The sequence below is a fragment of the Accipiter gentilis genome, chromosome 3 (genome assembly GCF_929443795.1).
Source record: "Accipiter gentilis chromosome 3, bAccGen1.1, whole genome shotgun sequence".
In the NCBI taxonomy this organism is placed as follows: domain Eukaryota; kingdom Metazoa; phylum Chordata; class Aves; order Accipitriformes; family Accipitridae; genus Astur; species Astur gentilis.
The window spans coordinates 46,446,592-46,464,613 of NC_064882.1; the positions used below are offsets into that span (position 1 = coordinate 46,446,592).

General features: G+C 48.4%; 1 protein-coding gene across 3 annotated transcripts in view; it reads left to right on the forward strand.

Moving 5' to 3' along the window:
- Positions 1 to 10,434: 10,434 nt before the first annotated feature.
- ATRN (attractin) overlaps positions 10,435 to 18,022 on the forward strand; it is a 154,215-nt gene continuing 146,627 nt past the window's right edge. For all 3 annotated transcript variants that reach the window (XR_007504779.1, XR_007504780.1, XM_049792702.1), the window contains exon 1: positions 10,435 to 10,899. Coding sequence is in view for 1 of the 3 variants with exons in the window: in XM_049792702.1 (XP_049648659.1) it covers positions 10,475 to 10,899 (425 nt within the window). In the remaining 2 variants the exon portion in view is untranslated. The remainder of the gene's footprint in view (positions 10,900 to 18,022) is intronic.

Below are 18,022 nucleotides of genomic sequence, written 5' to 3' on the forward strand. Positions count from 1 at the left end.
TGGAGAACTGGTTTCAATTTAAAATCAGTAACTCCTTACTGGTTTGGCCTGTCACGATAGGAGGAAGCAAAACGTGTTGATGTAATCTAGAAACCAAGTCCCTTATGTGCTGTTTCAACAGGGCATGGGCAAGCCCATGGGGAAGTTCCACTCTCGTTAAGCTGCAGGCACAAGTTTAACTACACGTCCAGCCACTCCCACGGAAGTCAGCCGGACCATTCACCCTCTTAATTACAAGTCCATATGTAAAAGTTTGGATAAAGTAGTTTAATAACCTTTGTATAAATGCTAGGCTCCGGATCCCAGAGGACCTATGTTTGCTGAAACCAAATTAGCCTGAGGTGGTTGAACAACAGGGTTTACATCTGTTCTGCAAACACAGTCCCCAGCCAATTATTAAGTTGATTTAAACCAGCATAATTTCACCCAGGGAAGCCAGTAGCCTAGCCCATGTTATACTTAGCACTGAATGCCGCAGCCCCAGTTCTCTTTTTGTTTATACTATGAAAATGGAGAAGCTCTCCCATAGCTGATGGTGTTAGACTGGTGTGAAACAGGAGCTGCCTTCAGGCAGGTTCATCCAAAGCTGGGCGGGCAACGCTCTCCAGCCCGGAGCCTCACCTGTGCCGGTGTCCTGTGCAGTTTGCAAGGCTTCTCAGGGATGGGACCTATGAAACCCAAGACAACATAATTTTACACATCATTTAACTCCATTCCTCAGCCATGACCATATAGATCCAGAGCACTTCTGCTACAACAGCCTCCGGTGTAAATCTGGCTGAGAGTAAGCAAGGTGCAAGAAAATTCAGGGGCATTACCACTAAGGGGCTAGTATTAAAAAAAAGATAATAAAGCTTTGAGAAGAAAGGTGCTACTGATGGAGAAGAGCCCAAATGCTAGACTCATGAGCTTCTCTTCTCGTAAATAGTCAGGATGAGGGCATTTGTGCTTTCACAGACTTTATTTTTTTAATGGTGTCCCCTTTCTCCGGCATGAGGCCAAGTTCCTAATAGCTACTACCAGCCCTGCGTGAGAGCTAACGGAGAGCTTGTGGACCAGCAGCCCAGCGCGGCGCAGAAAGGTCACCGGACCGAACGCGGCAGAGCCCGAGATGCGGAGCCCCGGGGCTGTTTTTGTCAGGAATACTGAGGAGTCAGCTGTGGGAAGGACTTTGCACTGGCTGGCTTTTTAGCAGCATGTTTTCTTGTACAGCCACATCAGGTCTTCAGCAGGAGTGGCTCTCCTGAGAGCTGCTAATGAACATGCGGGATCGTTAGCCTCAGCCAAAGGGCAGGTGCTTAAACAACTGCAGGCAGCCCTGCTCCGTCCCCTGGGGAGCTCCGGCAAGGAGAAGTGAGTGTGCTAGAGATGTACGCTCCAGCTGTGATTTTGGACAGGGGGTCCCCAAAACAGCCCTGAAGCCCAAGGCTGGTGTCTCCTGCCACTGCTGCTTTCCTGGTCATAGCCAGCGAAGGTGGTTAAGGCTTCAAGCAGCTGAGAAAATGGAGATTAGCACCTTCTCCCAGATGGTGAATAACATACAGTCGTCTTTCCCAAGAGCTAGAAGGAGTCAGCTTGATGTGTGAGCCAGAGGGAGAAAGAGGGAGAACTGGTAGCAGAGCTATGAGACAGAAATAAAGCTAACTGGTGTCTATGGGTATGTTTATCATAGAATCACAGAATGGTTTGGGTTGGAAGGGACCTTAAAGGCCATCTAGTTCCAACCCCCCTGCCACAGGCAGGGACACCTTCCACTAGACCAGGTTGCTCCAAGCCCCATCCAACCTGGCCTTGAACACTGCCAGGGATGGGGCAGCCACAACTTCTCTGGGCAACCTGGTCCAGTGCCTCATAGTGAAGAATTTCTTCCTAGTATCCAATCTAAATCCACTCTCTTGCAGTTTAAAGCCATTACCCCTTGTCCTATCGCTACATGCCCTTGTAGAAAGTCCCTCTCCAGCTTTCTTGTAGGCCCCCTTTATGCTGCAATCCCTCGATTAATTACTGCCCGTTGGTGGAACTGCACCCAGCAGAGGTCGGGTACCGCACAGGGTCGGTCCGTGCAGCAGCCAGAAACGCACCTGCATCCCTGGAGCAGTGCCTGACCTCCCCGTAATCCCTCTGACAGGGTGACTCCGGTTCCCGGGTGGTAAAAGCCGCCACGGGGACGGCGGTTCCGGGGGCTGATTAGGAAAGGTGTTTCCATCCCAGGTACGTGAGTCAGCCAGAGCCAGGCTGCACGTCAAGGGCGGCAGTCACGTTTCCTTCGAGGGTTGGGCAGCACCGTTCGCCTCCTTCCAGAAAGGGCAAAAGCCATGAAGTGGTGCGCTTGCAAGAGCCTCTACAAATGCACTGGGGAAGAGGAGAGGATGGGGAGGCACGCCAGCGATCGCATCTCCTTCCCTCCCTCCTCTTCCTCGCCAATCTGATCTCTGTACGGGAGGCGAGACCTCCTCGAACCCTCCCAGCACCATCTGCCTGCCTCTCTGCCGATGCGCCCTCGAGACAGATTTTCTAGCAGGGTACGAGTCTGGCACCCATCGCGGGGCTGCCGACGCACTCGCTCTACCAAGCCACCAACGGGCACCAGCTGCTCCGGCGTTCAGAGGAGAGAGTCGCCGAGGTCAGACATAACAGAGATGCTTCTCTGCGAGAAATGCGGAGCGTCTGGCGCGGCCCCTAACAATATGCAGCCTGTCTTTGCTGTTTTGTTCGGGTTTTTGTTTTGGACATACAAGACTGCCTTGCCTCCCTTTATTCCTCCCAAGAATACCCCGCATAATGACGGCAGCTCCTCTCTTTTCAGCCCCTTCCCTCCAGCTGAATGTGCGGAGGGGTCACATTATACCGGGCTTCGGCGGTGGCTCTGAATGCCTTTCGTTATCCTCCTCTCGCTGGGCTTCATTTCGGAAGGAAGGAGGGAAGACAGAGCTATTTTTACAGCATCTAGGCTCTCCCCAGACTGCATCTAACTTGCTATTGTTGGTCAATGATCTTTCGGTTACTTGCTACGCTTGGGACTTTGCTCTGTTCTTGCAAAAAAGGGCTGATGTATTCAGCACACTCTTTCCAAAGAGCAGGCTAGAATCGGACGATTAGGCTACGCAGAAGAGTTGCTCGCAAATAAAGCCTTTCCTTTTATAAATATCAGAGTTCGAAAGTGCAGTAGGCTTTTTTTTCCTGCAGCAAATTTACCATTCTAGGATAGTTTTCAAAAAATATCTGTCAGAGATGGCACGCTGAAGTGATTTTTCTGTCCCAAGAAGCGCAAGGTACTTTCTTTTGACTTTTTTTCCCCCCTTTTCCTCCTTACTCTTTACACAATACTCTGATTTTCGTTATGAAACTGGAGGTTATCTCAAAATACGCCAGGATTTCAGAGGAGTGGCTTTGCAGAGATTATGGCTCTGGGCTGGGAGCCACACTTTCCGAGTTTGGACCTAACTTTAGTCCCTCGTCAATACCAATTGACATTTTCCCAAACAGACACTCTGTTTTCATAGTTACCCAACTTGAGGCAATCAAATGCTGGTCTTCAGAGCCTGCACATCTTCCCGCTAAAATCAGATGGAGATACATGGGTCAAATCTTGCCATAAAGCTCTTTCAAGACACGACCTGAAAACAGAAAAATCTACAAGAAAAACAGAAGCAGAGCAGATATACTGCGAGTAACTCTGCCACTGCGATGCTTTTTGCTGAACTTGGTTCGACCCAGCAGCCTTTGCAGTGCTACAGAATTGTACAGTATGAAATACTGTTTCTTTTGAATTAGGTACAAAACCAAGGTCCTAACATTTGTGATCACTAGACCTCTTACGGGGCTCTACACAGAGACGGGTGATATAACCCCAGTCCTTGCGGGGCTGTTACCATCTCGCTAACCACCATTTCCACAACAGCTTTGGAAAGGCGCAATGTTCTTCATTTTCTCTCCTAATTTCTGCAGTTCAATAAAGTTTTATTATTAGTTTGCCCCTACCCTAAAAAATGAAAGATCTAAAGCAAGTGTGCAGATGGTATTTTTCAGCTATTCATCATTACTATGCCTGCAAATCTATCAGACCTTTGTTCCCGGCAGCACTTTAGTTACTATATTTCATTTCATATTAAGTGTATTTTCAAAGGACCTTTGGTCATTACATCCACATCTAAATGAAGAAAAAAAGCGAGGTCAAACTCGACCTCTAGCAAACTCTGAGTTTATGCCTAAATGTGCTTAATAATTGGACACCTGTTGTCAAACGTGCTCACGGCAGGATTTCCAGGTGGGTGGGTAGAAAATAGAGGGTTTCTATGCTTACTCTTACTGTTCGACACCTGTATCAGCTGGGGAACTTCGATGGAAAAGCTTCTGATTTGCTTGAGAGAAGGAGGACTCGTGCCACTGTGAGGTCTGGGCCACGATCACAGAAACCAAAACAAGAGTGAGTTGTTTGGAGGAAGTCTGAATTGTGGAGAGGGAAAAAAAAAACAAACAAAAACCAAAACCTGAAGCAAGCCCTGCAAACAACGCAGAGTGTTTTGAAGGAAGATCACGTGGGAGTTGCTAAGTGTAGGGTTGGCCCACACACCTCCTCAGACAGTGACGGAGCATCTCAAGTGAATATATTTTGGTCTGGGCTCGATCCTGTTCACACTTAGACTTCACTGGCGCTGCAGAGGTGAAGCACCAAGGGGAGAGGAGCTTTGGGGAAAATGGGGTTTTGTTTTGAGTCATCTCAGTTGCTTGGCCTGAAGTTGCATTTAATGAGGCAGGCTTTAGAGCTACGTGTGAGCTGCTTCTTGCAATAGCAGGAATTTCTTTCTTGCTGTTTTCGTCAGCCTGGCAAGGCGAGGAATTTCTGGTGGGGTGCAGGGGATGATCTCAGTGCTGGATGGCAGGATATCCTTTTCCTTCCTCCCACTGTTTGCAGAGCAACGAGGATGTTTGGGATAGGGAGCAAGGACACGCTGCTGGAGCCAGGCTGCCTTGTGTCATCTGGATACAAGCAGGGAAGCTGGAAGGACCTTCAACAGAAGGGACAGGGCTGGGAGATGCTGAGGACTTGGGAACGTGGGCAGAGGCTGCAAAGGGTGGAAACAGCAGGTCGGGTGAGGAACAGAAAAACTGGCGACGCCGGGTTATGAGCTAATTGGAAATAGCTGGTTCCAGGCCCTTGGGAAGGGAGTTATTTCTGGAGTTTAGGGCTCCTGTGAAACAGCTCATCTCAACAGAAGTAAAAAAGCATGCATAATGCAACATTATGGTTATGGCTTCATGTGATTTTTGACCCCAGATATCACCATGACTTGATCCATTTTTGAGTCGCGCAGATAAACAGACCAAGCAACCAGGTTCCCAGGGCAGCTCCATTGTTTACACATCCCTGATATCCAGCTCAGCCGTGACTCAGCCATCAGCAATGATGTTCTGACCTTATTAATATCAATGGGAGTCTTCTTAACGAGGACATAATTTCACCCCAGAGGCCAATTCATTAATTAGCATCTCCGGCTATCCTGTCATTGAGCATATAAAGAGGGTAGTAAATTGACTTATATACAGAGCAAGTATGTGCTGAGTAAATACGCATTCAATCGCACGTATAACGACGACATACAGGGTCATAAAAGTTTGGCAGCAAGAGTGAACATCGGCAAGTGTAGCTCCTCGCTCCAAACATAATTCAGTGCTGGTGGTACTTGCTCGTTGTAGAGTCTTGTCTAAAATCAATGTCCACGGAAATGCTTGGTTAATTAGCTGTTCATTTCACATGCTGCATGGAGTTGTGCAAGAGTCACTCAAGTGCTGCTCTGATTATTTTTTTTTAGCCGTGATACCCGGGACTTTTCCATCCCTCAATGCAATACCCTCACTATGTGTGGTTTGCAAAAACACCATTGTCCTGCTGCGCCCGTTGCCAGGAAAGGGTGTTTTAATCATTCTAGTACGTCTATTATGAAATATTTCTGTTTTCTGAAATAAAAATAGCATAGCCTGCACTCTGGGCTAACCTAACTCCTCCCCTTCCAAACCGTGTTTTCATGTTGGAAAGTTGCCTGCTAATAAAAAAACCCCCAAAACAACAAAGCAGCATTTTTGAACGTTCTTTGCATGTTAAAATTGAACAGCTTAAACTTAATTTAACAATAATGATCTCCCACAGTTAATGTTTCAGGCAGACAGCAACAGGGCACAGTGTGACCACTAACAAGGTCAGGAAAGGATTTCTTCTATTGTGCAACGTTCATGGATGTTAGTCTTCTCTGAAGTATTCGAGATTGGCCACTGGCAGCTGATGAATGCTCTATTAGCTGGACTATTGGCTTGTCATGATGTGAGAACTCTCTCTCCCTACTTTCATTTGCTGGATGATCTCTCTTAACTCTTCATTTAAGAGAGTTAAAGTTTGCTTGATAAAAACCAACCATCAACCACTGCACAAATCTGATTATTTTAGTTATTTGGTAGAAAACCTTTTGGTTTACCAATTTTAAGAAACTACTGTCGGAAAAAGGGTGGGGAGAGATATAAGGAGAGATGGCATCTTGTGTTTTTCTACCTAGCTGGGAAAAAAACCCACCACAAATTGTTGAGCACATAAGCAGTTCTTCAAGTCTGACACCGATGCAGAGAAGTTCGACTGAAGTCCAAGATGGGAACAATTTCTCCAAGTTTATCCTCACCATGTTAACCAATGTTTTTCCTTTCGATCTCTTGTGCAACAGCTAGCTATGTTTGGCAAGAAAGCGGGGAGCAGGTGCTGTGAAAATATAAGTATTGTTATTTCTGATAACTGCAAGCGAATACAAACAGACGTGGGGAGAGACAAAGTAGAGGATGGAAGCGATATCTGACAGCAGATGCCAACCCCAGGCCTGAGCTGGTAATATCTAACTAATACACACGGTGCCAGATAACTTTCCACTGGTGGGAACCCTTTGGCTTCAGTTGGTGGGAGCAACTTGTGCTGGCAGCACCTGTGTGACCGTATTGGGTTACATGGCAAGGTTTTGGTAGCGGGGGCGTTACAGGGGTGGCTTCTGTCAGAAGCTGCTAGAAGCTTCCCCCACGTCCGACAGAGCCAACACCAGCCGGCTCCAAGAGGGACCCGCCGCTGGCCAAGGCTGAGCCCATCAGTGATGGTGGTAGTGCCTCTGGGAGAATGGCTTTAGGGAGGGAAAAAAATGTTGCTGTGGCACAGAAACTGCAGCCAGAGAGAGGAGTGAGAACACGTGAGAGCCCCAGCCCTGCAGCCCCCAGGTCAGAGCAGAGGGAGGGAGGAGATGCTCCAGGCGCCGGAGCAGAGATTCCCCGGCAGCCCGTGGGGATGAAGCCCCTGGTGAGGCAGGCTGTCCCCCTGCAGCCCAGGGAGCTCCACGGGGGAGCAGATCTCCACCTGCACCCGGGGAGAGAGGACCCCACGCCGGAGCAGGGGGATGCCCGAAGGAGGCTGGGACCCCGTGGGAAGCCCACGCCGGAGCAGGTTTTCTGGCAGGACTGGTGACCCCGCGGGGGACCCACGCTGGAGCAGGCTGTGCCTGAAGGACTGCAGCCCGGGGAAGGGACCCACGCTGGAGCAGTTCGTGAAGAACTGCAGCCCGTGGGAAGGACCCACGTTGGAGCAGTTTGTGGGGGACTGTCCCCAGTGGGAAGGACCCCACGCTGGAGCAGGGTATGAGTGAGGAGTTCTGACCCTTAGGAAGATGGAGCGGCAGAGACAACGTGTGATGAACTGACTGTAAACCCCATTCCCCGTCCCCCTGTGCCACTGTGGGCGAGGAGGTGGAGAAAATGGGGAGTGAAGCTGTGCCCAGGAAGAAAGGAGGGGTGGGGGAAGGTGTTTTAAGATTTAGTTTTATTTCTCATTACCATACTCTGATCTGATTGATAGTAAATTAATTTTCCCCAAGTCGAGCCTGTTTTGCCCGTGACAGTAATTGCTGAGTGATCTCTCCCTGTCCTTATCTCGACCCACAAGCCTCTCATTATATTTTCTGTCCCCTGTCCAGTTGAGGAAGGGAGTCATGGAGCAGCTTTGGTGGGCACCTGGCATCCAGCCAGGGTCAACCCACCACAGTGACACAGAGAGGACAATTCAGAGAGCAGCGTCATGCGCTGGCTACATCCTGAGCTGGGTGAGTCTCAGTGTCAGACTGGCTTTTGCTGGCAGCATCTTGGCAGTGGATGGTATCTGAATCTGCAGATTCAGGGCATGCTGGCACTCGTTTGTGTCCCAGAAACATATATGTATATAGAAATACCCTCTCTGTGCCTCCACCTCTGAATAGCCTAGAAGGTATTCGTAACCTATTTCTCATCCCTCGCATCTTTTTGGTTTTCCCAGCACAGCATTTTTAAACCGAACCCAAATTTCATTCTCCTTCCTGGGGCCTCAAGCAGAAAAGGCAAAATATATGAACAATGGTTTTGTTAGACAGATGCTTGACTGACAAGAAGACACAAACTGGTCTTTAGACTGTTTTCTTTCCTATCTGCTCAACACCCTTCATTACCCCTGGTAAGTCACTCAGAAATCACTGACGCTCCCACTGGGGAACCTCCTTCAGCTCAGACAGGTAACTAATATTTTGATTTCTAAATACAAATTAACTATTTAAATATGGCGAGTGAGTTGGCTATTTCTATTCAGTCTGTTGTCTGTCTTTGCACTGCTGTACCTTAACCCCAGCCATCCTTTCTTATGGGGAAAAATGTGAATAGTACCTTTTTTTGCCTTTCATTTAAAAAAAAAAATAAAAAAATTCTCAGCTGTTGACATCTTTCCACATTTGAAACAAGGTATTAAACTGACTACTTGAGTAACTCCAGACACACGCAGATTAGTGGAGACAGACCAAACGCAACATTTACCAAAGAACTCGAACTGTCAACTTTCTCACTCCTTCACCAGCTCACTGAAAATGAAAGGTCTGAAAATTTCGAATAGCATCTGTGTTTCTGCTCCACTCTTCCTGCTGCAAATGGCATCCCTGCTAGCGTGTACAGAAGAGTCTGCTGCTTTGCCCATGAACTCGGGAGAGGATCAGAGATTTAACTGCTTTACTTCTTCCTCAGTCTTTTGCTGTTACGAATTGAGGCCTAGAAGTCCTTGAAGAGCATTAGCTCAGCTTGTCTTCCAGGGTAGGAGCGTATCCCTTTTTGCAGATCCCCGTTTTCTTGCTTACACATTTAAATGGTAAGACAGATGCACCCTCCCAATTTTAAACAGGAAACCTTTACTACAGAGCAATGACAAACTTGAGCTTGTTTTTTTTTTTTTGTGCCGCTGTAATTCTTGCGTGAACAGCAGACTGCTGACTGTGCTTAAGCCGGACCCGCCGATGGCGGCTGTCAGCGCTAACCAAACGCGTCGCTTGGAAAACCCCAAAGCATAACCCGAACGTGAACAACTCCAGCTTTTAACTGCTCCCGCTCCCCACCGCCCCAATCCCTGCAGCAAACGAAGCCTTGCCATCCCGTAAATTTGGCAGCCCCCTCTCCCGGGTGGGGGCAATTGCCGCCTCAGTCCTGCGTGGAGATCCTGGTGGATGGTGAAACCTTCTCCTCACGGAAAACCCCGCAGGTGTGAGGACCTGGCAGCGCTTGTGGACACCCCCATGGCTACAGGTGGAAGACCCTGTAAGCAAACGAAGCAAGAGTGAGAATTTAAACTAAAACTCAGCTTTTTGTTTTGGGTTTTTTCCCCTTCTTTTCCTTCCCCTTCAGCCTCCGAGCCTCCCACACACCTCAATGCCACCCTCCCAGAGCTACAGGTGGAAGACCCTGCAAGCGAACGAAGCAAGAGCAAGAATTTAAACTAAAACTCGGCTTTTTATTTTGGTTTTTTTTTCCCCTTTTCCTTCCCCTTCAGCCTCCAGGCCTCCCACACACCTCAATGCCACCCTCCCAGAGCTACAGGTGGAAGACCCTGCAAGCAAACGAAGCAAGAGCAAGAATTTAAACTAAAACTTGGCTTTTTGTTTTGTTTTTTTCCCCCTTTTCCTTCCCCTTCAGCCTCCAGGCCTCACACACCTCAATGCCACCCTCACTGGGGTCTCCCCGCTCCTCACGGCTGATTTAGAGACATAATTTTTTTTTTGGAGAGGGGATAGCAGGCCCTGGGGGTTGGGGTTCAACCCCCCCGTGGACCCTATTACCCCGGGGGGGGGTTAATTTAAAAAAACCCAACAAACCAAACAACAAAAAAACCCCAAAGCCCTCCCCACTCTATGCTCCTCGGGTGCCAGAGTCGCCCGCCACGGGGCCGCTCTACGCCCACCCCCAACTCGCTGGCAGGAGGAGAAGAGGGGAGAACCCCGCCGGCAGTGGCTGGGCTTGCGGGTGACGTCACGGGGCGCCCCGCCCACCTCACCTCGCCGCCGCTCGGCCACCGTAGCGGGAGCAGCGGAACCCGCCCGCCCCTCCTCTCCCTCCGTCTCCTCCCCCTCCGCCTCGCCGGCCATCGTTCCCCGGGAGGCGGCCGCGGCGGATGGTCCGCGTCGTCCCGCCGCCGCTGCCGCCGCCACCGCCCCCCTCCCGCCCCTCACGGAGTCGTCGCCGTCGTCGGCGTCGTCGGCGGCAGATGGCGCGGCGGGGAGCGGGTTGGCGGGGTGGAAGGCCGACACCACCGACACCGCCGCCGCCATCATCATCATCATCGCCGCCGCCGCCACCGCCGCCGCCACCGCGGCGGTTACTTTTGGCTTTATTGTTGTTGTTGATGCCGGCTTTACCGGGCTTGGGGCCCGCCGCTGCCGCTGCCGCCGCCGCCGCTGCCGCCGCCGAAGAGGTGGCGGCGAAGGAATGCGACAAGCCGTGCGCTAACGGCGGGCGGTGCCAACCGGCCAGCGGGCAGTGCGAGTGCCAGCCCGGCTGGGTGGGCGACCAGTGCCAGCACTGCGGGGGGCGATTTCGGTAAGTCCTCCTTTGTGGGGGGGGGGGGGGGACACACACGGACATGGGGGCTGTGGGTGTCCCGGGTTGGGGGGGGGGGGGGAGACACGGACACACACGTTTAGGGACAATATGGCCGCGGGGGTGAGGGGCCAGGCCGGGGGGGGGGGGGAATATAGGATAAGAGGGGTTTGGTGGTTTTGGTTCGAGGTGCCCAAAGGGAGAGTTTGGGGGGAATTGGGGGGGGGGGGGGGCGTGGGTGTGAGGGGTGAGTGGGAGCGTCTCGGGGGGGTAAAAGGGGGGTTTGGGTGTCAGTGTGTAGCGGCAAGTTTGAGGGGAAAGAGGGGTGTGAGGGGATGATCCTGGGGGTGGGTTTTGGGTGGGAGCCGGGGGGGACGACAGCAGGGGTTTGGGTGCGGGGGGGGGGGGGGGAGAGGTCTAGGGGAGTGTGGTTTTAAGGGGAGTGGGCTTGAGGGGTGACAAGAAGGGGACAGCAGCGTGGGTGTGATGGGCTCAGAGCCCCCAAGGGGAGGTCTGGGGGGGGGTCTACAGGGGATGTAAGAGGTTTGGGGGGGGGGGGGGGGGCTGCATGGGGGGAGGTTGGTTGGGGAATAACGGGACGTGGGTGCCCCGGCGAGCAGCGGTCGGCGTGGAAGGAGCGGTGGGTGAGTACGGGGTGTTGATGCTGGCAAGAGGTGCCTCTGAGGGGACAGTCTTTGGGGTCAGACAGGGGTAACTGGGGGCTACTGGTGGGGCTTAAGGGGCCGTGGCTGTGTAGGAGCAGGGGGGGTCGGGGGGGTGTGTAGGGTGCTGGGTAAATGCGGGTGCAAGGGGCTGTGCAGGGCAGAGACTGGGAGGTGATGGGGTGTGAAGACGAGTAACTGGGTTTACGTTGAGTAACTGGGTTTACGTCGTAGTAGGTCTGGAGAGAAAGGAAAGCTTTGGAGGGGGTGGGTAGGAGAACGTATTGGGAGCAGTAGGGGTGGGTTTGGGGGCTGTACAAGTAGAAGTCAGGAGGACGGTGGGTGAACGGGGCCTGGTTTGTGCGTAGAGGTGGCTGGTACCGGAGGCAGATGGGAGCGGGTTCCCCGGGCTGGAGGACAGCGTGGGTGGGGGGCAGAGACGGGGGAAAGTCTGACGTGCAAATGGGGGACTGGGTCTGGCTGGGAGCAGGTTGGAGTGGAAGGAGAAGGGTGGGCAAGAGGGTGTTAGGGCTGGGTGGAGGCAGTAGGGGTGTTTGGGGGGGTTTAAGCAAGCTCATCTTGGCAGGTAGCGTAAGCAGGTGTTGGTTTTGGTGGAGGGTGAATTCGGGAGAGGTGTGCGTGGGGTTGAGAAGCAGCGTCTTAAAGGGGGTAGCTGGCACGTGGGGAGGCTCAGCTTTTGGGGCGGAGGAGGGCGTGCAGGAGTGGTGCTGGCTTTTGGGGAGGGATGGTGGGAATAACAGCCTGGTCGAAGGAAGCTCCCCGGTTTGCTGGGGAACAAGGCCAGACAGAGCTGGGCAGCTGGAGGGGCAGGGTCTTTTTTTTTTTTTTTTTTAATTGAGAAAAAAGGCTAAAGGGTGATTCTGGGCGGGGGGATGGAGACCCCCCCAGCTCTGCACTTGTCCAGGCCATGCATTTATGCGTGGGGAATGACGGGCGTCTGCACAGGAGGAAGGTCATCTTCGGGCTGTGCAGATACTGGAAAGCGCATTGCCTGGAGCGCCCAGGCCAGTTCTGGTGGCGATGGGAGACTCAGTTGGGTTGTGCGTCTAAAGTCTATCCCATAGGATGAGAAATTGGAAATCTTTGTGGGAATAGGCTGGAAAATGCACCGCGGCTTCTCTGTATATACGTACGTGTTCAGTGGAAGGGGTTTCTGTAAGATGGTTATCTGCTTTGGTTTTATCAGCTGTGGCAGCGAGAGAGCTAGCGCGTGTGTCTGCGTGTGTTAGGTGAATTCCCTGGGCAGAGCTGATTCTTGGAAAAGGAGGAAGTGAAAAAAAGAAAGATTATTCTAGGCAGCGATTGCATTCTTGGGGAACTCGTTATGGAGGGTACCAACCACCTTTCGATGGTGCTTGCCATAGATTTGGGGGAAAGGGAGCTGTCTGTATGAGCCAAACTCATGGAGGAACAACACTTTGTGTGGTTTAGGAGTTAGTTTTCTATTTTTTTGTTTGTATTTTTTGACAGTCTGTAGATGGGTGTGTGTTACAGCTGATTTGAAAGGGGTTTTGTGTGGAAATGATGGCAGGCTATGCAAGCCCTGGAAGTCGAAAGCTCCCTTTTTAATGTTTTTTGCCACTGTCATGGTAAGAATTTTCTTCTAGTTGAGAAAGGGCATTGTGAAATAACTCACTTACCTGTTACTTTCCTCAAGCAGTTTAGGATATTGGCCATTTTAGGGGGGCTAGATTTGAATAAAGCCAGAGCCTGCTTTTCTAAGTGGCAAAACTGGTGCTGCTGAGTGAAAAAAGAATTGGTATATATCCACTGCCAATGGCTGCTTTTTTTTTTTTTTAAGCCCCTTATCTGTTTTGATAAAGCTTCATGTTTCTTTTTCACATATAGTTCCAGTCTAAAATTTTAACTGAAAATATAATGCACGTTTTTCCTCTCTAGGTGTTTTATTTAGCTATTTGTTTGCTTATTTGTTAGTGAGTTGAAGTTTCCAGTAATCGTTTTAAACTTTGAGCTCTGAGAAAAGTGCAAACAAGTGTTTTTAGCAGTGTTTAGAGCTTTGCAGTTACAACTTTCACATGCCTTGAGTTTACTCATGTCTCCTGTCAGAAATGGCACTGCAGGGTTGGTTTGTTTTTTTTCTTTTTGGTGCATGGCTGTCAAGAGCTTGTCTTTAAAAGACTTGACATGTTATTAGATGCTGTAGGTACAAATGGAAAGTAGAAGGGTAGGGGAAAATTATTTTGTAAGTGTGGTATATTCCACATGCTTATCTGTCTGACTGAGAGATGTAATTAAATTTGGCATGTTAATCTTCCTGTCCTTATCTAGATGTATATGATGACTATATTTGTGGCCTTGACTTTTTTGTTTACGTTGAGCACTGGGGTTTGTCATGATACAACTTGTGCTTCACTGACCTACTAATCCCTCGCGCCTTCCCGTGTTGGCAGCGAAGAACAAACATCGCAGCTTCGTTGCAGTCCACTAATATTCTATTTCCCTTCTTCATTGGAAAAGTGTTTATTTAGACCGCAGTTAGACATATAGGTAACAAACCTGGGGTGGACCATTTTCTTTCTTGTTTCACCCTAACCACAAAAGGGAGATTATGTGCTGCGCGTTACTGTTCTAATGCGGATGTGTGGTTTTTGTTTTCTTTTTTTTAAGCATGTGTGCTGTGACTTCTTAAAAAGAAAAAGGCGTAGCAGAAATGTACCTGCATGTGATTTTGTTAGCGGTTGTTCCTGGTTGTGGGAATGGCTTCTGAGAAAACAGTGATCTTTGCACAGATCCGTCACGTTCTTGGTGGGGAGGAGGTTGTAGAGGATTGAATTATGAAGGACTTCAAGTGACTTTCTTTTTTTAAGATGTGGAACCAGCCACTCGAGTTCTTCAAAGACCAAGATCTTGGTTTTACAGGAAGCCGAGACAGAAAATATAGGACGTGCCTGATGCGCTTGTGTTTTCTATTTCTGTACAAACCTCTAGTGGGCTTCTGCGCTGGCTGGAGTCTGCTGCAGGCCAGTGGCTTCGAGCTGCCTTAATCCGGGCAGGAGAGGACTACTGCTCTCGGGCTGTCTGCTGGGGAGGGCGAGAAATCTCCCAGGCGCGAGCGGCGGCAGCACGCTGGAGGTAACGTTTTCGAGCAGGGGGAGCTCAGGAGCGCCAAACTCGAGAGCCAGCTTGCCAGCGTTGGGTGTTGTACGGTCAAAAGGATGCTGCAAGCTTTGAGACCACAGACTCTTCAAAGCGCTTTCCGTAGCTCGATGACACAAACTCTTCTCCTGCTTTAATTGAATTGTTTCAGCCGGCTGCCTGATAAGGGCTGCTGAGGGAGGTAAAGCACAGGTTAAGAAATGACCGCTGTTTTACATAGATTTATTTGTCAGAGATGGTAGAGGAGTGGACTAACAAATTCAGGTTAGCGCTTGGCTTCTGGGACAGTAATTGTATGCGAATTGTGTATATAGGCACACTGATGGGCAATCTGATATATGATTGTAGCTGAAAATGTGAACAGACTATATTTTTGACTGTATAATGAAATATCAAATGATTCCAGAAAACTGTTTTTTGTGTGTAAAGGCACTGGTTCTCCTTTCATGGTAATACTTTGTTTTTTTTTTAGCAGTGGGAGATTGAAAATGCTAAGCAGTGCTTAACAAGGCAACGTGACAGTTGGAGGGAAAAAAAAAGATTAGAGTGTATCTTTTAAACTACCTTTTTATTAATTTAATGGAGGCAGTTATGGGCTGCTGATTGAACGTTATTAAGGAGTCAGTGGTAATACAGTGTCCTTGGCCAAAGAATATTACGGTGAAGAGGAATTTTATCTCTAGAAGATTTGGGTAAATCATAACCTAAGAGAGTTGCTAGCTGGCAAAGAACTATCACAGTTCCCATTCTTAAATAACCGGGAACTTTTGGTCAAAAGCTAGTATACAAAACCATTGTCTTAAAAAAGCTACCTCGGGCAGTTTAAAGCTTTAGGAAAGTCAGGAAACTACTTATGTATCTAAGGATGCTGGCCATTTGAATCAAATCAGTTTAAGTGCTCAAATTAGATTTGGGTGCTGCATTTGTGCCTGATCCCCATTCTGCTTCTCTCTTTTCATTAGTACATTATCGTGCTTTAAAATGATTTTCTCTTCCATGTTGCTGTGTGAAAGGCTCGCTCAAGTGTTGTGCACGGGTAATGAAAGAATAAGCTATTCAAGTAGGAAATACTTAAGCATTATCAATTTTAAAGAATACACTGGGGAAAAAAGAACCTTTGTATGCTTTTATTTAGGTCTTGGAGGCATTATTTCCAACTCTGGATTTATAATTTTGCTAGGTGGTTTGTGTGTATATCTGTCTAGATATGCATATCTATGTTTCTATCTCTATGTGTGTTTAAATGGTCTGTTAATTGAGAGAGAAACTCACGGCTAATATTTCACCTGAATTCTCGCTATTTTATTGTTACTCTCACTGTTTTATTTGACAGTCCGATGTTTTACTAGGGCTCTCAAGAACAAAAAGTAATCTGGGAAATAATTCAACATTTTTGAAATATCTGAGATGTTCTACACTTTTTGCCTTGCACTGAACGGCCAGCATAAATATTTGACTTGCGTGAGGTTTTGTTAATGTTTGCAATAAGCTCACTTCTTATCATTACTTTTCAGTCTGCTTTATAGCAAGGAGTCGATAGCTGAAAATTCAGAACAGTAAGACAATGCAGTGCACGCTAGATCCTTCCTGTCATGTCTGCTTCATGCACTTCAAACGTCTTCACCGTTGGAGCGTTAGTTATTGGAATTATTGAACAGCTCATGATTTCAACCTGTGAGAGAGAGGAGTAAGTAGTGTCTAGCTGCTGTCTTCCTGCTAAGCACGTCTGAGCGTTGAGACCTCTGGGAATAGTGCCGGCAGAGGACAAGGTTCCTCTGCCTGCCGATTCCAGGAACATACCACTGCCTCAGATTTGATTGCAATCGCCTCCTTTTCTGCACTGGTCAACATGTAAGACATTCCCGTTTCATTTCTCTGTGTCTCTTTGAATATTGGGGAGTAGCTGCCTGAATCAGCTTAGCAGAAGTTGTCTGACCCTGCTCTAGATTCTTCTGTTATTTCACAGCCTCAGTTGCTTCTTTCGTTATGGATCCAAAATAAGTTCATGTCCAACCGGGTGTTCGTTACCATCTTAGTCAATTTACATTTAACATAAATGGCTTCTATTGAAATATCAACAAATGACTGAGGTTTAGCACTGTTTTCACAGAAACGGCTTTTTTTTTTCTTTTTTTTTTTTAAGCTTTCAAAAGAACTAGGACCAGCAATGCTTTTATCATGTGTCCTGATAAAGTTAAATAACATTTGGAATGCATGTGATGGATTTCACTTTCCCGGCTTGTTCCTCTGAAGCTTTCATGAGCAATCAGATTTAAAACCATGAGCTTACTGTGCCTAATGTAAGTGTCTATGAAGATCCATGCTGAAAATCCTCTCTATATTGAGATAATGCTGCTGCTGACCAAACTGTTGTATTATTGCATTAATTTAGGATACCCTTGGGTGCTCTTTGCTTAAACAGCCGGTTTCCTTGAAGAATTTTTTTCCAATTTAAAGTTCCAAGCACAGTGCTTGGAATTAGCTTCTTGATCTGGTAGAGCTTTGCTTTTTTGCATGCACTCAAAATGTTCTCAGCAAGTAGTTCTTTAGGAGCTCTTAAGTCACATCTTCTAAAGCATAGTGAAAAGATGTAGTAAAAAATGCAGAAGATGGGATTGAGAATGATGGGATTTTGTAGGTAAAGTGGTTTTGGTGGAGGAGTGGGCTGCTACAAACAGGAATTCACCCTAAGAAGGACCTCAACAATTTTACTACAGTACTTTGTTCTTGTATAGCCATGTGCTAATATCTGCCTGTGTAACCACTGCAGTGTCTTGAAAGCAGGGCTGGAAAATTTGATAATCAATTTTACAGCACAGAACAGAGATGATAATTTGCTTTTGTGCATGGCTTTGAATCAAATACTCATTTAGTCACTGAAATACTGAACAGTAATGATGTTTGCTTTTGTTCCCTTGCTTGCTTTGTGGCTGATTCACATGGAGTTGCTTTGGAGTCTACTTCAGACTGTCACTAATGCCCTTCCCTCCCTTTGCTTAAAATATTTATTTCATAAAGGCGCAGGTTGCTGCGAAGGTTTTGGTGGATGTGCTGCCTGCATACAATTCGGGGCACGGTTTTGGCTTGTAGAACCCGAAATCATTGGGATTCTTTCTCAAAATGGAAGGGCTCTGTCCTGATTGTAGAGTTGTGAAGTCAGTAGGGTTGGTAAGAGACCTTAACTGCACACAGAACAGTCTTCATGTGAAAATCTGATAAGCTAAATTTGGTACATCAGAATAGTGGGGGATATTTAGAATAATGTTTTAAAGAAAACCGAGTTAGTGTTTTGGGCTGATAATGGACTCAGTGCATCTTGCATG